This window comes from Salmo salar, chromosome ssa01, assembly GCF_905237065.1.
Source record: "Salmo salar chromosome ssa01, Ssal_v3.1, whole genome shotgun sequence".
In the NCBI taxonomy this organism is placed as follows: Eukaryota; Metazoa; Chordata; class Actinopteri; order Salmoniformes; family Salmonidae; genus Salmo; species Salmo salar.
Window position 1 is genome coordinate 68,361,743 of NC_059442.1, and position 23,493 is coordinate 68,385,235.

At 41.6% G+C, this 23,493-nt stretch overlaps 1 protein-coding gene across 1 annotated transcript in view; it reads right to left on the minus strand.

The window, feature by feature from the left end:
- The window catches only part of rgs7a (regulator of G protein signaling 7a), a 126,018-nt gene that overhangs the window by 30,044 nt on the left and 72,481 nt on the right, over nt 1-23,493 (minus strand). Inside the window, exon 3 of the mRNA XM_014204935.2 lies at nt 22,634-22,730. Coding sequence (XP_014060410.1) covers nt 22,634-22,730 — 97 coding nt within the window. The remainder of the gene's footprint in view (nt 1-22,633; nt 22,731-23,493) is intronic.

Sequence of the window (23,493 nt, forward strand, 5' to 3'; positions counted from 1 at the left end):
ATGCATGTAATTATTAGCTTCGGATAGAAAACACTCCAAAGTTTCTAAAACTGTTTGAATGGTGTCTGTGAGTATAACAGAACTCATTTGGCAGGCCAAAACCTGAGAAGATTCCTTACAGGAAGTGCCCTGTCTGACCATTTCTTGCCCTTGTTGATTATCTCTATCCAATACAGGGGATCTCTGCTGTTACGTGACACTTCCTACGGCTCCCATGGGCTCTCAGAAGGCGGCAAAAAGCTGAATCGTGGCTTTGCAGGCTCTGGCTGAAAAAAAGTAGCGCGTTTGGATAGTGGCTGGTAACAGTACTGTGAAACTCAGGCTCGTGCACGAGGGGATCCCATGCTTTTATTTTCTCTCTCTTTGTACGAATACACGCTTTCCCGGTCGGAATATTATCACTTTTTCACGAGAAAAATGGCATAAAAATTGATTTTAAACAGCGGTTGACATGCTTCGAAGTACGGTAATGGAATATTTAGAATTTTTTTGACACGAAATGCGCCGTGCTCGTGACCCTTATTTACACTTCGGATAGTGTCTTGAACGCACGAACAAAACGCCGCTATTTGGATATAACAATGGATTATTTTGAACCAAACCAACATTTGTTATTGAAGTAGCAGTCCTGGGAGTGCATTCTGACGAAGAACACCAAAGGTAATCAAACTTTTCTAATAGTAAATCAGAGTTTGGTCAGGGCTAAACTTGGTGGGTGTCTAAATAGCTAGCCGTGATGGCTGGGCTATCTACTCAGAATATTGCAAAATGTGCTTTCACCGAAAAGCTATTTTAAAATCGGACACCTCGATTGCACAAAGGAGTTCTGTATCTATAATTCTTTAAATAATTGTTATGTTTTTTGTGAACGTTTATCGTGAGTAATTTAGTAAATTCACCGGAGGTTTGCGGGGGTATGCTAGTTCTGAACGTCACATGCTAATGTAAAAAGCTGGTTTTTGATATAAATATGAACTTGATTGAACAAAACATGCATGTATTGTATAACATAATGTCCTAGGGTTGTCATCTGATGAAGATCATCAAAGGTTAGTGCTGCATTTAGCTGTGTTTTTGTTTTTTGTGACATTATATGCTAGCTTGAAAAATGGGTGTCTGATTATTTCTGGCTGGGTACTCTGCTGACATAATCTAATGTTTTGCTTTCGCTGTAAAGCCTTTTTGAAATCGGACAGTGTGGTTAGATAAAGGAGAGTCTTGTCTTTAAAATGCTGTAAAATAGTCATATGTTTGAAAAATTGAAGTTTTTGTATTTTTGAGGAATTTGTAATTCGCGCCACGCCTATCATTGAATATTGGAGCAGGAGTTCCGCTAGCGGAACGTCTAGATGTAAGAGGTTAATCCAACCACGGTGTCAGATTTCAAAAATACTTTACGGCGAAAGCAAACCATGCGATTATCTGAGAACAGCGCCCAGCAGACAAATCATTACCACCAGTAAGCCAAGTAGACGAGTAACCAAAGTCAGAAATAGCGATAAAATTAATCACTTACCTTTGATTATCTTCATATGGTTACACTCACAAAACTCCCAGTTACCAAATAAATGTTTGTTTTGTTCAATCAAGTCCCTCTTTATATAAAAAAAACCTCTGTTTTGTTAGCGCGTTTTGTTCAGTAAAACACTGTCTCAAACAACAGCCGGTGAAATTGCAGAGCGTGAAACTCAACAAAACAGAAATTCTCATAATAAACATACATAAAAGATACAAATGTTATACACCAGCTTAAAGATAAACTTATTGTTAATCCAACCACTGTGTCAGATTTCAAAAAGGCTTTACGGCAAAAGCAAACCATGTGATTATCTGAGAACAGCGCCCAGCAGACAAATCATTACAAACAGCAGCCAAGTAGACAAGTAACAAAAGTCAGAAATAGCGTTAAAATGTATCACTTACCTTTTTCATATGGTTGCACTCCGAAGATTCCATGTTACACAATAAATGTTTGTTTTGTTCGATAATGTCCCTCTTTATGTCCAAAAACCCTGTTTTGTTGGTGCGTTTTGTTCAGTATTCCATTGGAACAAAGCGCGGTCACAAAAGACAGACGAAAAATCCAAAAAGTACCATAAAGGTTCGTAGAAACATGTCAAACGATGTTTATAATCAGTCCTCGAGTTGTTTTTGTCATAAATAATCTATAATATTTCAACAAAAGGCACGCTCATGGTCGCGCGCTGGCTTCATGTCTGGAAATTTCCACTGTCCACTCATTGAATGTGCTGTTTCTTCCTAATTTTTCAGAGTAAAAGCCTGAAACAATGCCAAAAGACTGGCCACATGTTGTAGAAGGCATAGAGATCGTGAACTGCGTCATTAGTCTTTGTATGGTGGATAGGCTTTCAATGGAAAAACAGGCATTTCAAAATAAAGGCACTTCTTGGAGGATTTTCCTCAGGTTTTCGCCTGCCATATCAGTTCTGTTATACTCACTGACATTATTTGAACAGTTTTGTAAACTGTAGAGTGTTTTCTATCCAAATCTACCATTCTACCATCTACCATTATATGCATATCCTAGCTTCTGGACCTGAGTAGCAGGCAGTTTACTTTGGACACGCTTTTCATCCAAAATTCCGAATGCTGCCCCCTACCCTAGTGAGGTTAAAGCCAATTATCTCAGAATCAGCTTTTTGCAGATAGAACCTTAGTCCCAAGCTTTCTCATTAGAAACCACCTAACTCTGTTCCCATTAATACAAATTACACCCCTGATAAGAGTGGCTGGAACAGTCATGGCATAACCTGTCTAACTAACGCTAAGGAGGACACCTTAATACATATACACTGATTATACCAAATATTGGGTGCCCTCAGAACAACCTCAATTCGTCGGGGGATGGATTCTACAAGGTGTCTAAAGCGTTCCAGAGGGATGCTGGCCCATGTTGACTCCAATGTTTCCCACAGTTGTGTCAAGTTGGCTGGATGTCCTTTGGGTGGTGGACCATTCTTGATACGCACGGGAAACTGTTGAGCTCGAAAAACCCAGCAGCGTTGCAGTTCTTGACACAAACCGATGCGCCTGGCACCTACTACAATACCCTGTTCAAAGGCACTTAAATATTTTGTGTTGCCCATTCACCCTCTGAATGGCACACATACACAATACATATCTCAATTGTCTCAAGTCTTAAAAATCCTTCTTTAACCTGTCTCCTCTCCTTCATCTACAGTGATTGAAGTATTTTGTCACATACAAGTGACATCAATAAGGGATCATAGCTTTCACCTGGTCAGTCTATGGTTATGGAATGAGCAGGTGTTCTTAATGTTTTGTATACTCAGTGCATAGTGTAATGCTGAAGAGTCGCCTACACTCAATGAGACATCTTATCTGCAGTACATCAGTGTTGCAGAACAACAGGGCAATATATGTAAGTTAAGATAGGCTAAAACAACTGGACAGAATAGAATACGCTTGGAAAGCGGAAATGTAAAAGGAAGTCAAAAAGTAAACATTGCTGGAGGCACCTTGCCATTTTGGAGACTAGCGCTAACTAATTAATGGTAAATTTGTGAATTATTTCACCTCACAGTTATCCAAGATGCCAGATAAAATTGTTTACAGTTAGTTAACAATCGCTTCTACTGTCACCCTGATCTGTTTCACCTGTCTTTGTGATTGTCTCCACACCCCTCCAGGTGTCGCCCATCTTCGCATTTATCCCCTGTGTATTTATACCTGGGTTCTCTGTTTGTCTTTTGCTAGTTCGTCTTGTTTGTCAAGCCAACCAGCATTTTTGTGTCAGATCCTGCTTTTCTCGAGTCTCTCTTTTCTCTGCCTCCTGGTGGTATTTGACCCTTGCCAGTCCTGACCCTGTACCCACCCGCCTGACCACTCTGCCTGCCCCTGAGCCTGCCTGCCATCCTGTACCGTTGCCCCACCTCTGGATTACTGACCTCTGCCTGACCTGAGCCTGCCTGCCGTCCTGTACCTTTGCCCCTGTTCCTGTAATAAACATTGTTACTTCGACACGGTTTGCATCTGGGTCTTACCTTGATACCTGAAAACTACACTATTTTCATCCTGACCACATTAGCCAGACGTAGGATATGTTACTTAAATTTGTGTACCTCCATTTAGTACATGTTACGTTACGAATGGAATAATGGTCTGGTTACTTAAAGTTGCAATATGTAACTTTTTGGGTGACCCGACCAAATTCACATGTGGGTTATAGATCTGTCATTCTCATTGAAAACCTAAGTCTAAGAAGTATTAGATCTGTTCTATGTCTGCTATTTCTATGCATCCTGTTCTTAAGTTTCGTTTTTGCTTCTTTTGGTTTTGTACACCAGCTTCAAACAGCTGAAAATATAATAATATTTGATATGTTAAAGATATTTCACAGCGGTTTAGATGGTACAATGATACTCTACACTATACTTGCTTGTTTTGTCACATACACTGAAATTAGGTGAACTATTAGAAATTTTGCAACGAGGAAATGACAGAGCACTTTCTGCATAGTGCATCTTTAAGACCGAAACGAAAGTAGGGAGGTTGGTCAAGGAGTATGGGTGGGTGTATAACACTACCGTCAGGAACAACTGTAGTATTATAGATAGCACTTCCCCTAACCATACGTTAATTCTCCAAAATGTTACAGATGTAGGATCTTAATTTGAGCCAGTCCCTTACAAAAATGAATTTGTTGCTGCAAGCTTCCTTATCAAGTTCTCCACATGAACAGTCAAGCTCAGCTTGTCATCCACCCACAGTCACAAATATTTGTACTTGCTCTATGTATGTCCATCCAATGTAGCAATGACATGATTAGTAACATGCCTGGCATTTGAAAATAACATTAATTTTGTTTTACCCAAACTACCACCACTTGAATAAAGAACAGTATCATCTGCATAAAAATGAACATCCGCTGTTTCAATATAATCCCACATGATGTTGATATATTGGGCCAAAAATAGAACCTTGGGGAACACCTGAGTACAACTCTAATACACATTGTGTATGATTTAATAGATAATTGTTAAACCAATCTAGAGCATGACCAGTCATTCCACAACATTTTAACCTTTGCACCAACACAGCATGGTCCACGGTGTCAAATGCCTTCGACAAATCAATAAAGACAGACACACAATGTAATTTCACATTTAGTTGATAACAGTTTCAATCTGTCAGTGCCACTGACTGACTGGCTAGCACTTAGCTAGCTAACGTTAGCTATCATATTTTTGCACAATTCAGGTCATAGGTAGCATACTAACTAATGATTTGACCAAACACTTATATTTGTATGCAAATACATTGCCGTCTTTTAATACCAAGATGCAAGTCAATATGCTAGTGTCACAGTTCAGTAGCATGTTAGCTTGTTCAACAGCTATGGTAGCTAGCTAGCTAGCAACAATATGAGTTGATTTGAAATCAAAGGAAAGCTTTACTTTTGCAGATGGATACCCTTCCCCTACCCTTGATGTTGGAAGAGGCTGTATTGGGAGGAGGATGCATCAACACCCTGGAAATATGTTTGTGTTGCACTCACTCATAAAACATTTTTAGAGTGATAAATGAGTGTAACATATTGTCCTGACTGTCCTGTGAGGATCTGAATGGGTCAATGGATGACAATAACCAGACCGCTCTCACCCACAGAAGAGAGGAGGAGGGAACTGGGCCGGTTTGACAACTCACACCCTGTTGTAAATTAAAGGAAACGGAATCTAGGGTCTCCTTCTCCAGTATTAACCAAGGAATGTTCCTTTGTCTACAAAGATTCTTCCTGATGAAACTCTAATATGTTCAAGTGAATTCTGGAACAATATTTCTAACCTAAGAATGTGGGGAATGGTTGGAGATGATCTATAGAAAACTAATGTCACATTGGTTTTTATTTTGTGATGTCATTAAAACGGTTATAAAGGAAATACTGTAACTTGGAAAGTATATCCCCTTTTTCTGTCAAGTTTCCATCCTTAACATTATATTTTGAAATATGAAAAATGATAAAAGTATTTTTGTTAAGAAAGGAATGTGATTTTAGGAGCCATGACAGAATCTATCTTCTATAAACTGTGCACAGTAAGTAGCCACGCACCCGAGTGAGGTCAGAGAGCGTGTCAGACTGATGGAACCGTCCCCTTCGGCCAGAGTGCATAAAAGGCTTGGTAGAAGAGATTAACATTAGACCAGAAAGACGTGAGGTGGTAGCTACACATTTGAAATGGTTGGAACTTTGAATCTCAACATGAGGTGAAGAAGATAAACTAACCTCCCAGACTAGACCAGAACATCACCAGGCTGCAGCTGCGCGTTTAAAGTGGTTCAAACTCTGACTATCGACACAAGGTGGAGAGAGGAGAAAACTCCCCTCTCGGCGACAATCACTGGGACGACTGACCAGCTGTTCTAAGTCAAATATCTAGAAATGTGAATCTAAGTGGGACCATCCTACTACTCTTCAAATCATCCTACTGTACTGCTCTTCTCAAATCACTGTAGCTTACTACGCTCATCACCAATGGGAACCATCGACACGGCTGGCTAGCTATCTTCCAGAGTGAACAACATATGTTGTCAGTCCGTTAGAGGCCTTTTTCTCATGTATTAAGTGTATGTTTATTCTGTGTTATTATTTAGTTAGCAAGTAAATAAATAATTAAACAAACGTGTATAGTACTGAATCATGAGTAAGGCTGGGGTTTTAGCAGATGCATGAGGTTGTGACTGTTCACAATGATAATATGATAAGAGGTTATGATTTAATACGTTGACAGTTTTATGGATGTGATAGGTAAAGTCCTGTAGAGTTTAATTCAGGAGATGGTAACTCTTTAAACAACCACTTTTGTGGTGCCCCAAATTCCTAATGAGTTAATTGTTGCATTATTCATTTAATCAGGTAACAATTAAACATAGTTAGTTGATTCGATAAATAACAGTCATCAGATTAATGAAAGTAAAGTCACAACAATCTTCAAGGTTGATAAGGTAAGCAAATGCATGTATTATTCTCATAAATGTAGCCCATACATTCATTCTTTGAAACAAATTAGATACTTCATGGCTTTAAACTAGTAGCTAGCTCATCTTGATCAAGTGTTGTTCCTTATCTCTTTCTAGAATGAGTCAGTTACAAGGCAAAAATACAGATTTGAGGCCTTCAATCAAATTAAGGACAGAGAAATATGTGAGCACCAGACAGGTCAAGTCGTCTTGCATGCATGGCTTTGAGATGTAAATTAGAATAAAAAAACTGTTGGGTTGTTTGGATGACCCAATTGCTGGGTTGCAGGCATTGGGTCAATAGTTGGGTTGTTTTCTGTAAATACAGCAAGGTTGGGTTATTGGTGCTGGGTTATTAAGGTTGGTCTATGGATATTTGACCCATCCAGTGGGTTAATTATCCCGCCACCAGCGCGTGAAGTCTACCAGAATACTTGGAAGTATTCTATTTCTATTTCTAGTGCAACTGAGTGACTGACGAGTGGAACAACAAAACAAAATATTAAGTCATAAGGGGTGAGGCATTGGGTGCGGATACGGTGGGAACATGTGAATCTGAGCAAGTGTGATGTCATTAATGTTTGTGGATATGTATGTAAATGTTAAGTTGTCTATTGTTTTTGTCAATGTATGTTTTTGTTTGTCAGAAAACTAAAACTATATTACATAAAAAGTATACTGAACAAAAATATAAACGCAACATGTAAAGTGTTGGTCCAACGTTTCATGAGGTGAAATAAAAGATCCCAGAAATGTTCCATACGCACAGAAATATTATTTCTCTCAAATGTTGTGAACTAATTTGTTTACATCATTGTTAGGGAGCATTTCTCCTTTGCCAAGATAATCCATCCACCTGACAGGTGTGGCATTTCAAGAAGCTGATTAAACAGTATGATCATTAAACTGGTGTACCTTGTGCTGGGGACAGTAAAAGGAAACTCTGTGCAGTTTTGTCACACAACAAAATGCCACAGATGTCGCAAGTTTTGAAGGAGCGTGCAATTGACACGCTAACCTTAGGAATGTCCACCAGAGTTGTTGCCATACATTTTTATGATCATTTCCAACATTGTTTCAGAGAATTTGTCAGTACGTACAACCAGCCTCACAACCACAGACCACGTGTAACCACGCCAACACCGGACCTACACATCCTGCTTCTTCACTTGCGGGATCATCTGAGATCAGCCACCTGGACAGCTGATGAAACTGAGGTGTATTTCTGTCTGTAATAAAGCCCTTTTTCAGGGGGAAAAAAATCATTCTGATTGGCTGGGCCTGGCTCCCCAGTAGCTGGCCCTATATCTACGCCACCTGCCCAGTCATGTGAAATCCACAGATTAGGGCCTAATGATTTTAGTTAAATTGACTGATTAACGTATATGAACTGTAACTCAGAAAAATCCTTGAAATTGTTGCATGTTGCGTTTCTATTTTTGTTCAGGATAAAATGCTCTGCTTTACTACAGATTGCTCAGGACTTCTACATTTGAAACCCATTTTAACTGGATCGCGGTCTTCAAAGACAAAACTTTGCTTCGCCAGCCCAGAGAGAAGCAGGCCCAAGATCTTCTCTCTGAAATGCAGGTATAGTTTGAAATGACCCTGCTGGTGGGGTCTCAGATGCTCATTTATTTATAGCCTGAAACAATTAAGTGATTCACTAAACATTCTTCTCTCCAGATACACAAGGTGACATTGCTTTAAGACTTCTGCCAGTGGTCCTCCCAACACCAGTCTACAAAATAGTCAGGAAGATATTCCTAAATAGCTTCAATTAGACCAGACAGTCCTTCACTGACTTGCAGCCTGTAAGTTTAAATAGTGGATAGGCATTGGGAGATTGATGGGGAAATAAGATGGCATTTTGTAAACCTTGAATGAAAGGAACAGCATACTTACGCATAACTGCACACTCCAAGACATAAGCTAGGTTTCCATCCAATTTGCGACAGATTTTAATGCAAATGTTATAAAATCTGCATATAATAATATGTGCGTTTCCAGCATACAGACTTTTTGCGGATAAAAGGATGTGCGTGATGACGTTTTGCACATACAAATAACGTTTGCAGTTAAATTCCCATCTACCGGAAACATTTTAAAATAGTTAAATCACATATTCAACTCTACTGATGGTTTCGTCACAAACTGTTGCGTTATATACAGGGTGTCTGCGGATCCTTAAAAGGTCTTAAATGACTTTATCTAAATTAAAGGCCTTAATAAAAATCTTAAATTTTCCACAACACATTTTTCAAAGGTCTTAAAAAAAGTAGACTGGGAGATAGACTACTTTTTATTACGTTCCGATTTACTTCAATAGAAGGAACGCATTTAAGCTTGAGTCACGCACAGAGCGGAACCACACTTAGTAACTTTCCCGCAGCTGTCAGAAGTCAGCGAGACACTCCTGACTGTTGGCTGCTTTTCTCTCACGCTGCTGGTGTGTTCGTCTGTTAGCTAGCAAATATTGGCTGTGGTGAAGTGGTAACGAAGGTAGACTCTAAACTACGCTAGACAGTTAATGTTAGTCTGCAGCTACCATCGGGAAGTGCAAATTCAACAAGAATTGGTTGGAGAACAGCAACTTTACTTTGTGGTTGAAATCACTTGGCACTATGGGAACTAAAGCTGTAGAATCCCATATGCAGTGTGAAAAACAACAAACCACTGTGAAAAGCCGGCAACAAACGCCCGGAATTTCTCAGTTCTGTTCAGTCGTCTCCACCACAGTACCACAGACGACAGTCCCAATTACAGCCAGACATGTTAGCACTCAAACAACCTTGTTGCAGGGAACAGCAGCATCACGCGATCTCCCGAACAACATTTGGCTCTATGCCCACACTAAAAGCAGAGGTGCTATGGGAGTCTAAACTCCGTGGCGAGGCGTCAGTCCTATATTGCCAATGAGGAATTTGGAGAGGTCTTTCAGGTGATGTTCCCCAACAAAAGCCTCAACCAAAGGACAAAAAGTTCAAAACTGGACCTGCATGTATGCTATTGGGAGGGAGATTGCATTCAGTCAAGGTACCTGGGGTCACAGTTCATGGGGCATGCAACAGCTCGGGATTTACTACATTTCAAAGTAAATAATCAATCAATTGATTTAATTATTGTTAATGTTATTTATATTATTTATTAGCAAATGTTAGTTAATTGTCACAGTTGCGTTCACATTGTTTGCTCATTAGCTAATTATGGAAATTTATCAGGATCTATTCAACAGTAGCATAGGGAAATCTACCGAAGATGCCATTTAATAGCATTAGGCTATTCCATATCTTTTGTTGCCTCGTTTTGGTCAGTAGACTTGGCTACTTGAAATGTTATACAGTAGGGATGCACGATATATCGGTGAACATATCGGAAGCGGCCGATATTAGCTAAAAATGCCAACATCGACATCGGCCCTATGTCTAGTTTAACGCCGATGTACAAAACCGATGTCAAAGCTGACATGCATACCTATATAACGTAGGTATATGACGTAATGATGCCACATAAAATGTTGCGCTACCCGTGCAACATAGCATTCCTAACCTAGCCCACAATGTCTGCTGTGTGGATCAAGCAGTCAACAACTCAAGCAGTCATTTGAAAGAGTAAGAACATTTCAGCGAGACAACTCAAAGGCGAAATCCATTAACGCCAAGATAATGGAATTCATTGCCCTTGACAATCAACCGTTCTCTGTTATGGGTGATGTTGGCTTTCGCTGACTGGTCGAGCTCCGGTACACACTACCAAGTGCGCTATTTTTCAGATGTTGCCCTACTGACTTACACAGTAATAGCGTCACTGCTATTAGCTTCACAACTAACATTTGGACCAGCGATATCAGCCCCATGAGCATGCTGAGTCTGACAGCACAGTGGGTCGTCAAGGATTTTGTACTGAGAAAAGTCGTATTGCATGCTCATGAATGTGCTGGTTGAATGTGCATGGCATTTGAGAACATGTCTGAAAATTTGGAAACATGAACTTGGAAACATGAACACACTAGCTAGCTCCATTCAAACAACTGACTCGAGAAATAAGCTCATCAACTGCGCCTGCAGCAGACGTGATACCCTCTGTCATGGCATTGAAATGCTTGCTCAACAAAACTGCCGACACAGGCTGTGAATAAGTGATTCGGTGGCATTCTCTCTTTACTGTTTTGCCACCACACTCGATGCTATGTACAAGGACCGCTACTTCGATGCAGACAAGAAACAGAGTTTTATTATGTTTTACTGGTAATGGGGACTTACGTAAATGTGTGTGTGTGTGTGTGTGTGTGTGTGTGTGTGTGTGTATGTAACCTTTATTTAACTAGGCAAGTCAGTTAAGAACAAATTCTTATTTACAATGACGGCCGATCCCAGCCAAACCCTGACGACTCTGGGCCAATTGTGCGCCGCCGTATGGGACTCCCAATCACCGCCCGGATGTGATAAGGCCTGGATTCGAACCAGGGACCGTAGTGAAGCCTCTTGCACTGAGAGGCAGTGCCTTAGACCACTGTGTTCATGTGTTTGTGTTAACTATTTAACTGTACTAGAATGCTTAAAAGGCCGCAAAAATGTTAAATATCGGTTATCGGTATCGTTGTCACGTATACTCCCTCTCCGGCCTCTACTCACTCACTTTTTATAGCTACTGTTTACAGGCCTCCTGGGCCATATGCAGTGTTCCTCACTGAGTTCCCTGAATTCTTATCGGATCTTGTAGTCATAGCAGATAATATTCTAATTTTTGGTGACTTTAACATTTACATGGAAAAGTCCACAGACCCACTCCAAAAGGCTTTCGGAGCCATCATCGACTCAGTGGGTTTTGTCCAACATGTCTCTGGACCTACTCACTGCCACAGTCATACTCTGGACCTAGTTTTGTCCCATGGAATAAATGTTGTGGATCTAAATGTTTTTCCTCATAATCCTGGACTATCGGACCACCATTTTATTACGTTTGCAATTGCAACAAATAATCTGCTCAGACCCCAACCAAGGAGCATTAAAAGTCGTGCTATAAATTCTCAGACAACCCAAAGATTCCTTGATGCCCTTCCAGACTGCCTCTGCCTACCCAAGGACGTCAGAGGACAAAAATCAGTTAACCACCTAACCGAGGAACTCAATTTAACCTTGCGCAATACCCTAGATGCAGTTGCACCCCTAAAAACTAAAAACATCTGTCATAAGAAACTAGCTCCCTGGTATACAGAAAATACACGAGCTCTGAAGCAAGCTTCCAGAAAATTGGAACGGAAATGGCGCCGCACCAAACTGGAGGTCTTCCGACTAGCTTGGAAGGACAGTACCGTGCAGTATCGAAGAGCCCTTACTGCTGCTCGATCATCCTATTTTTCCAACTTAATTGAGGAAAATAAGAACAATCCGAAATTTCTTTTTGATACTGTCGCAAAGCTAACTAAAAAGCAGCTTTCGCAAATGGAGGATGGCTTTCACTTCAGCAGTAATACATTTATGAACTTCTTTGAGGAAAAGATCATGATCATTAGAAAGCAAATTACAGACTCCTCTTTAAATCTGGGTATTCCTCCAAAGCTCCATTGTCCTGAGTCTACACAACTCTGCCAGGACCTAGGATCAAGGGAGATACTAAAGTGTTTTAGTACTATATCTCTTGACGCAATGATGAAAATAATCATGGCCTCCAAAACCTCAAGCTGCATACTGGACCCTATTCCAACTAAACTACTGAAAGAGCTGCTTCCTGTGCTTGGCCCTCCTATGTTGAACATAATAAACGGCTCTCTATCCACCGGATGTGTATCAAGCTCACTAAAAGTGGCAGTAATAAAGCCTCTCTTGAAAAAGCCGAATCTTGATCCAGAAATTATAAAAAACTATCGGCCTATATCGAATCTTCCATTCCTCTCAAAAATTTTAGAAAAAGCTGTTGCACAGCAACTCACTGCCTTCCTGAAGACAAACAATGTATACGAAACGCTTCAGTCTGGTTTTAGACCCCATCATAGCACTGAGACTGCACTTGTGAAGGTGCTAAATGACCTTTTAATGACGTCAGACCGAGGCTCTGCATCTGTCCTCGTGCTCCTAGATCTTAGTGCCGCTTTTGATACCATCGATCACCACATTCTTTTGGAGAGATTGGAAACCCAAATTGGTCTACATGGACAAGTTCTGGCCTGGTTTAGATCTTATCTGTCGGAAAGATATCAGTTTGTCTCTGTGAATGGTTTGTCTTCTGACAAATCAATTGTAAATTTCGGTGTTCCTCAAGGTTCCGTTTTAGGACCACTATTGTTTTCACTATATATTTTACCTCTTGGGGATGTCATTCGAAAACATAATGTTAAATTTCACTGCTATGCGGACGACACACAGCTGTACATTTCAATGAAACATGGTGAAGCCCCAAAATTGCCCTCGCTAGAAGCCTGTGTTTCAGACATAAAGAAGTGGATGGCTGCAAACTTTCTACTTTTAAACTCGGACAAAACAGAGATGCTTGTTCTAGGTCCCAAGAAACAAAGAGATCTTCTGTTGAATCTGACAATTAATCTGGATGGTTGTACAGTCGTCTCAAATAAAACTGTGAAGGACCTCGGCGTTACTCTGGACCCTGATCTCTCTTTTGAAGAACATATCAAGACTGTTTCAAGGACAGCTTTTTTCCATCTACGTAACATTGCAAAAATCAGAAATTTTCTGTCCAAAAATGACGCAGAAAAATTAATCCATGCTTTTGTTACTTCTAGGCTGGACTACTGCAATGCTCTACTTTCCGGCTACCCGGATAAAGCACTAAATAAACTTCAGTTAGTGCTAAATACGGCTGCTAGAATCCTGACTAGAACCAAAAAATTTGATCATATTACTCCAGTGCTAGCCTCCCTACACTGGCTTCCTGTTAAGGCAAGGGCTGATTTCAAGGTTTTACTGCTAACCTACAAAGCATTACATGGGCTTGCTCCTACTTATCTTTCCGATTTGGTCCTGCCCTACATACCTACACGTACGCTACGGTCACAAGACGCAGGCCTCCTAATTGTCCCTAGAATTTCTAAGCAAATGGCTGGAGGTAGGGCTTTCTCCTATAGAGCTCCATTTTTATGGAATGGTCTGCCTACCAATGTGAGAGACGCAGACTCAGTCTCAACCTTTAAGTCTTTACTGAAGACTTATCTCTTCAGTAGGTCCTATGATTAAGTATAGTCTGGCTCAGGAGTGTGAAGGTGAACGGAAAGGCTGGAGCAACGAACCGCCCTTGCTGTCTCTGCCTTGCCGGTTCCCCTCTTTCCACTGGGATTCTCTGCCTCTAACCCTTTTACAGGGGCTGAGTCACTGGCCTACTGGTGTTCTTCCATGCCGTCCATGGGAGGGGTGCGTCACTTGAGTGGGTTGAGTCACTGACGTGGTCTTCCTGTCTGGGTTGGCGCCCCCCCTTGGGTTGTGCCATGGCAGAGATCGTTGTGGGCTATACTCGGCCTTGTCTTAGGACGGTAAGTTGGTGGTTGGAGACATCCCTCTAGTGGTGTGGGGGCTGTGCTTTGGCAAAGTGGGTGGGGTTATATCCTGCCTGTTTGGCCCTGTCCGGGGTATCATCGGATGGGGCCACAGTGTCTTCTGATCCCTCCTGTCTCAGCCTCCAGTATTTATGCTGCAGTAGTTTATGTGTCGGGGGCTAGGGTCAGTCTGTTACATCTGGAGTATTTCTCTTGTCTTATCCGGTGTCCTGTGTGTATTTAAATATGCTCTCTCTAATTCTCTCTTTCTCTCTTTCTGTCTTTCTCTCGGAGGACCTGAGCCCTAGGACCATGCCTCAGGACTACCTGGTATGATGACTCCTTGCTGTCCCCAGTCCACCTGGCCGTGCTGCTGCTCCAGTTTCAACTGTTCTGCCTGCGGCTATGGAACCCTGACCTGTTCACCGGACGTGCGTGTTGCACCCTCGACAACTACTATGATTATTATTATTTGACCATGCTGGTCATTTATGAACATTTTAACATTTTAACATCTTGACTATGTTCTTTTATAATATCCACCCTGCACAGCCAGAAGAGGACTGGCCACCCCTCATAGCCTGGTTCCTCTCTAGGTTTCTTCCTAGGTTTTTGGCCTTTCTAGGGAGTTTTTCCTAGGGAGTTTTTCCTAGCCACCGTGCTTCTTTCACATGCTTTGCTTGCTGTTTGGGGTTTTAGGCTGGGTTTCTGTACAGCACTTTGAGAATATCAGCTGATGTACGAAGGGCTATATAAAAATAAATGTGATTTGATTTGATTAGGTTATCAGGCTGCTGATTATCCCGCAAACCTGTCACCATCGTCAAGGGCACCAGTGCCTCATGACACTCACCTGGACTCCATCACCTCCTTGATTATCTTGATTATCTGTCACTCCCCTTGGTTCTTTCCTTAGGTGTTATTGACTCAGTTTCATGTTGGTGCGTTGTTTGTGTTTCGTGTTTATTGTTTTGTTTATTTATTTAAACACTCACCTCACCTAAGGGAAGCATAAGGAAGTGTTTTTTTGTGTCAGTGTGAATGACGTCGGGTCCGGGAGCCGCAACAGGCTCTCATGCCTCAGCCAGATCGTTAGGCTTTCATGCCTCAGCCAGATTGTCAGGCTCCACTTCCTCAGCCAGATTGTCGGGCTTTCATGCCTCCGCCGGATCGCCAAGCTCCCCTGCTTCCACCGGCTCGTCAGGCTCTCATGCCTCAGCCGGATCACCAGGCTCCCCTGCTTCAGCCGACGTGACAGGTTCCCGCGCCTCAGCCGACGTGACAGGTTCCCGCGCCTCAGCCGACGTGACAGGTTCCCGCGCCTCAGCCGACGTGACAGGTTCCCGCGCTTCAGCCGACGTGACAGGTTCCCGCGCCTCAGCCGACGTGACAGGTTCCCGCGCCTCAGCCGACGTGACAGGTTCCCGCACCTCCGCAGGGGTGACCGGTCCACTCCGCTCCTGATCCCCAGGTTCGTCCCCTTTGTTGGCATCCTGCAGCAGAAGCCGTGTGTTGGGGAGGGGGTACTGTCACGTAGACCCCCCCACCGACCTCTAGGTCATCAGGCTGCTGCTTATCCCGCACACCTGTCACCATTGTCAAGCGCACCAGTGCCTCATGACTCTCACCTGGACTCCATAACCTCCTTGATTATCTTCCCTATATCTGTCACTCCCCTTGGTTCTTTCCTCAGGTGTTATTGACTCTGTTTCATGTCGGTGCATTGTTTGTGTTTCATGTTTATTGTTTTGTTCATTTATTAAAACACTCACTCCCTGTACTTTCTTCCCGACTCTCAGCGCACTTGTTACAATCGTTTTCTTTTTTGGCAAGGAAAATATCAGACATTGGCATCAGCCAAAAATGTAATATCGGTGCATCACTATTAAACAGTACCAGTCAAAAGTTTGGACACACCTACTAATTCCAGGGTTTTTCTTTACTTTTACTATTTTCTACATTGTAGAATAATAGCGAAGACATCAAAACTATGGAATCGTGTAGTAACCAAAAAAGTGTTAAATAAATCAAAATATATTTGAGATTCTTCCAAGTAGCCACCATTTGCCTTGACAGCTGTGCACACTCTTGGCATTCTCTCAACCAGCTTCATGAGGTAGTCACCTGGAATGCATTTCAATTAACAGGTGTGCCTTGTTAAAAGTTAATTTGTGGAATTTCTTTCCTTAACGCGTTTGAGCCAATCAGTTGTGTTGTGACAAGGTAAGGGTGGTATACAGAAGATAGCCCTATTTGGTAAAATACCAAGTCCATATTATGGCAAGAACAGCTCAAAAAAGCAAAGAGAAATTACAGTCCATTAAGATATGAAGGTCAGTCAATCTGGGACATTAAGTAATTTGAAAGTTTCTTCAAGTGCAGCCGCAAAATCCATCAAGCGTTATGATGAAACAGGCTCTCATGACGACCGCCACCATAAAGGAAGACCCAGAGTTACGTCTGCTGCAGAGGATAAGTTCATTCGAGATAAGTTCATTCAGATTGCAGCCCAAATAAATGCTTCACAGAGTTCAAGTAACAGACACATCTCAAAATCAACTGTTCAGAGGAGACTGCGTGAATCATGCCTTCATGCAGATTTACAACTACTAAAGGACACCAAAAATAAGAAGAGACTTGCTTGGGCCAAGAAACACGCACAATGGACATTAAACCGGGGGAAATCTGTCCTTTGGTCTGATGAGTTCAAATTTGAGATTTTTGGTTCCAACCGCCGTGTCTTTGTGAGATGCAGAATAGGTGAACGGATGATGTCCGCATGTATGGTTCCCACCGTGAAGTATTTAGGAGGTGGTGTGAAGGTGTGGGGGTGCTTTGCTGGTGACACTGATTTATTTAGAATTCAAGGCACACTTAACCAGCATGGCTACCACAGCATTCTACAGTGATACGCCATCCCATCTGGTTTGGGCTTAGTGGGACTATCATTTGTTTTTCAACAGGCCAATGACCCAAAACATCTCCAGGCTATGTAAGGGCTATTTGACCAAGAATAGGCCTGGTCAACCCAATCGACCGACCTCAACCCAATTGAGATAGTTTGGGATGAGTTGGACCGCAGAGTGAAGAAAAAGCAGTCAACAAATGCTCAGCATATGTGGGAACTCCTTCAAGACAGTTGGAAAAGCATTCCTAAATGATAGATAACTATCTGCTGCCTGCATCCTCACTATTGTATTAAGTTATTTAGCACTATTTATGACCCATTATCCCTCTGTCAGGAACTGCAGAGAAAAGCCAATGTAGGAGAGCCTACGGTCCTAGAGTTTAGGAGGGACTGCATGAAGGGTATGTCAAACATCCTAAAGAAGGTGCAGGACAAGAGCCCCCTGAAATACCCCACCAGAAGACAGATTGCGGGTTTGGACCCCATTGTCATGTATTCTGACCCAGACTGGAGCCAGGGAAGGATGAGCAGTCTTGTGCAGAAGATTCTGGAAAAGGTTTTGTTCCCGATTATTAACAAATGTATACACAATTATATAAGTGAAAGTGAAAGAAGCCTATCTGATGTAATATAATGACAAATTTTCACTTATTTCCTTTCATCTGTTTTGTTTCAGGTGATGTGATTACCCAACAGTTTGGGAACTTCTTATCCCGAGGCCAAAAGTGAGCTCTTTCCGGCCCACAAAGACGAGGCTGGATGTGTTCCTACATGGCTTCCCATGGGCAGGCAACCGTCGAGAGAGGCTTCTCCATCAACAAGGAGGTGGAAACCTGTAACATGCAGGAAGGCCCAGTCATCGCCCAGAGACTGGTGTGTGATTATGTCATTGGGGGGTGTCAAGGTCCCTCTCACCAAGGAGCTGCTGACATCTGCTGGATCAGCAAGGTCAAAATACAGAGCACACCTGGACCAGGAGAAGAGGAAGAAGGAAAGTGCTGTGCAAGGGCAAAAGAGAAAGGCTGCAGAAGACCACATAGATTTTTGAAGTAACCTTTATTTAACTCGGCAAGTCAATTAAGAACAAATTCTTATTTACAATGACAGCCTACTGGGGAACAATGGGTTAAATGCCTTGTTCAAAGTGTTATACAAATCAAAATATATTTTATACTTTAGATTCTTCAATGTAGCCACCATTTGCCTTGATGACAGCTTTGCACACTCTTGGCATTCTCTCAACCAGCTTCATGGGGAATGTTTTCCAACAGTATTGAAGGACTTCCCACATATGCTGAGCACTTGTTGCCTGCTTTTCCTTCACTCTGCCGTCCAACTCATCCCAAACCATCTCAATTGGGTTTAGGTCAGGTGATTGTGGAGGCTAGGTCATCTGATGCAGCACTCCATCACTCTTGGTCAAATACCCCTTACCTGGAGGTGTGTTTTGGGTCATTGTTCCACTAAGCGCAAACCGGATGGGATGGCGTATCGCTGCAGAATGCTGTGGTAGCTATGCTGGTTAAGTGTGCCTTGAATTCTAAATAAATCACGACAGTCACCAGCAAAGCAACATCACACCTCCTCCTCGATGCTTCACGGTGGGAACCACACATGTGGCGAAAATCTGTTCACCTGCTCTGTGTCTGGAACCAAAATCATTTATCTGAGGTGCAGTTAACTCTAATGAACTTATCCTCTGCAGCAAAGGTAACTCTGGGTCTTCCTATCCTGTGGCGGTCCTCATGAGAGCCAGTTTCATCATAGCAATTGATGGTTTTTGCGACTGCACTTAAAGAAGCTCAAAGTTCTTGACATTTTCCGGATTGACTGACCTTCATGTCTTAAAGTCTTTTTTCTTTGCATATTTGAGCTGTTTTTGCCATAATTAACATACTCGTTAATTGAAATGCATTCCAGGTGACTGCCTCATGAAGCTGGTTGACAGAATGCCAAGAGTGTGCAAAGCCGTCATCAAGGCAAAGGGTGGATACTTTAAAGAATCTGAAATATCAAATATATATTGATTTGTTTAACACTTTTTTGGTTACTACATGATACCATGTGTTTTATTTAATAGTTTTGGTGTCTATTATTCTACAATGTAGAAAATAGTAAAAATAAAGAAAAACCTTGGAATAAGTAGGTGTGTCCAAACTTTTGATTGATACATAGCGTCCTCAATTACCTCATACCCCTGTACATCGACTTGGTACTGGTACTCCCTGTGTATACTGTAGCTATGTTATTTTGACTCGTTATTGTTACTCTTTATTCATTTTGTATTTATTCCTTGTGTCACTATTTCAATGTTGTTGTTTTTTATATTGAACTCTGCATTAGACCCAAGCCACCCCCTGTACCCGGACTTTGAACTACACCCCTCTGGGCGCAGGTATAGGGCACCCCTCAGCAGGAAAAACAGAACTAGACAATAATTTGTGCCAGGTGTGAAATCCCTCCTAAATAGCTCGGGCTAATGTTCCTATCGACTCAGTAAGGCCAGCAGGCTAGTCTTTAAAAAAATAAATGTTTTATTGGTATGTAACTGTTATGAAAGTTGTATTATCAATTTTGTTTTGTATTTAATCGCCACTTTAACATGACACTGCAACTAAATTTCCCCATGGGGACAATAAAGTCAGTAAGTAAGTAAGTATTGTTGGAAAATTACCTGTAAGTAAGCATTTCAGTGTTAGTTTACAAAGCATGTGACAAATAACATTTGATTTGATTTGCTCCTTTGAGACCCCTCTTTCAAAGTCACTGATATCTCTTCTGGCCATGGTAGCCAAAATAATGGCCAACTGAGATGTTTTATACATGACAATAAGCAAGATGGGATGTTAATTGTTAATTAACTAAGGAGCCACACCTGTGTGGAAGCAGCTGCTTTCAACATACTTTGTATCGCTCATTTACACAAGTATTTCCTTTATTTTGGCAGTTACCCGTATGTATGAAAATACCCTCAAATAAAAGGTGACATTCTGTACTTAAATCCAAAATGCTGGAGTATAGAGCCATGTTTAAAATATGTAGCTTCACTGTCCAAATACATCTGGAGGGGAGTTTATGTGTGTCTCAATTAACACACTATTGATCTGCAGCTATTACTAAAGAGAGGGCATTTCATTTTAACCGAATGCTGAGCAACACTGAATAAGAATGAACAGAACAGCTCATCCATTCATCCTGTGGCTGTGCTATTCATTTAGTCATCTTGGCCCCGGAATACTTTACTGTTCCAGGAACCCTACTAGCATTACATCAACTGTTCTGTTTGTATACTCTGGGGAATGTCACTAGTAAAGTACTTAGGTGATAATGCACGAGAAGCCGGTGTTTGGAGGATATATTGGCACGGTGTTGTTAGGCCTGAGATGAAGTCGAGGGCCGCCAAACCGTGCCAATATATCCTCCAAACGCTGGCTTTAAGGGCATTATCACCTTGTTACAACGGGTTACCAACATATTCAAATAATGATTGACAGATTTTCATTAAAAACACTATTTTGATGAATTTATTCATACTATTTCATCCTTCCACAAGATATAGTCCCGAAACAAATCTAGGGTTGCTACCCAAGCCGGCTGGTTGTTCGTTCTATTGGTTCGGTTGTCAGAGACGCGACCCAGTCGTTCAGTCTTTTTAGTTCTGTATCTATGGACGCGACTCAGTTGTTCATTCTAAATGTTCCATTGCCATTCTGGCTGGCAACGGTCTTATCCTTTGCTTGCTAGCTAGCCAACTACGGCTAACTTACAGTCACGTCAAACAGTGCAGACAGAATAACAACAGTAGCTGCATTTGTTTAAGCTGTTTTATAGTGACATTTATTTGGATACATCCATAACAATGAGCTAATGAGGCACGATTTCGCCTGGCATAGAAAATGTGCTCTCTCATTAGGACAGTGTTGTTCAGAGGAGCTAGCCAACAACACAGCTAACACACCATCTTCAAACTGAAGCTGGAAAGACTGCAAACTAGCTGCACATGTTTTGTTTGACATTTTTTCAATTGACATTTCTTTGTATATACCCATAAAAATGATGCCAGCTAATTCATGATTTTGACTGGCTGAGAAACACTGCCTGCTTCTCTCTCTCATCCCGACTCCCGACCCCTACACGTGCATTACTATGGGACACTTGGAGATTGAATTTGAATATTGAAACAATGTTACAAATATCGGAGAGCCAGACAACAAAGTTTATACAAATCTCCGCTGTTGAAAAGTAAATGTTATTCTGAAAGAAATGTGAGATAATGTCTAGATGCTTTTTATAGTGGAGATAAAGTTTATAACTTCCCTGCCTGGGCTGATGAAACAGTGGATTGCGCAGTCAGATGGAACAAAGTAAACAGGCATTTTAACGTCATAGATTTAGCCGGTGGTAACTTGTGAAATAGACACTGGCTGGAATGCGCTTCCAACCAATCAGCATTCAGGATTAGACCCACCCGTTGTATAATGAATAATGACAACTAAGAGACACCCTGGCCGATTCTAGATCTGTTGTTTGCAGTCCTGCAAAGGGAATAAGCATACCACTTTTGTATAAGGTGTTATAGAGAACAAGCCATATTTATAATGCTATCTAGCCTTTCAAATTTCCATAAGCATTGTTTTCAGTTTTGAGTTTTTGTTGCTCAACCTTAGGTTCTCTTTTCAGAACTCTGGACAGTTCCCTGCAACATTATTCTGTCTACTCTCTGGTTTGCGTGAATTAGTTTTCAGAACCACCGATGGCTCTCCAAGTCAGTCAGAATCTAAAAGTCCTTATTACCTGTCATTACCATTTCAATATACACTGAGTAAACAAAACATTAAGAACACCTTCTCTTTCTATGACATCGACTGACTAGGTGAGTCCAGGTAAAAGCTATGATCCCTTATTGATGTAACTTGTTAAAGCCACTTCAATCAGTGTAGATGACGGGGAGGAGACAGGTTAAAGGACTTTTAAGCCTTGAGACAAGTGAGACATGGATGTGTATGTGTGCCATTCAGAGGGTGAATGAGATAAGACAATCAAAGTGCCCTTGAACAGGGTATGGTAATAGGTGCCATGTGCACCGGTTTGTGTCAAGAACTGCAGCGCTGCTGGATTTTTCAACCTCAACAGCTTCCCGTGTGTATCAAGAATGGTCCACCATGCAACTCAAGGTGTTCCTAATGTCTGGTATACTCCGTGTATTAGCACAAAAGCTTTAGTTAAATCAAGACTTTTACCTGAAAAAACACTTGGAATCTTGGATAAAAAACTTTTCACAGTGCGGATAGGAATTCCATTCTTCTCATCCTGCATGCGTGCTATTACGTCCTCCATCTGGAAGAAATGAGAGAAGACATTATTTAAGATAACATAGGATTATTATTGTCTGGAGGAGAGACTGAGGAAAGAGGCTGAAATGAGGGAGTGGTGTCTTACTGAGTTCTGAATGGCCTCTGTGACACAGATCTGGGTTGGATATTTGCAGCAGAGACACTTCTCATATCAATGTCAGTCTATGTTATTGGATTAGTGCTAATTGAGTTTATCAACTCTTACAGCAAAGTTTCTGCCTAATGTTTCCCCATCCTACGTGTCTTAAAACAAACAGGACAGAACAAAATGTCACAAAAAAATACATCTCAGATACATTTAAAAGGACACTGTGATGAATAAAATAACACCTTTGAGCTAAAACCTAAAAGAAAGGCTTCCTGCCTACCTTACAGTGAAATGCTTACTTACAGGCTCAAACCAACAATGCAATTTGTAAGTAAAAAAAAGGTATTAGATAAGTAAAGAAATAAAAACAACAGTTAAAAAAGACAGTGAAAAATAACAGTAGCGAGGCTATAACAGTAGCGAGGCTAAATACAGCACCGGTTAGTCGGGCTGATTGAGGTAGTATGTACATGTAGGTATGGTTAATGTGACTATGCATATATGATAAACAGAGAGTAGCAGTAGCGTAAAAGAGGGGTTGGCGGGTGGGTGGTGGGTGGCGGGACACAATGCAGATAGTCTGGGTAGCCAATGTGCGGGTGCACCGGTTGGTCGGGCTAATTGAGGTAGTATGTACATGAATGTATAGTTAAAGTGA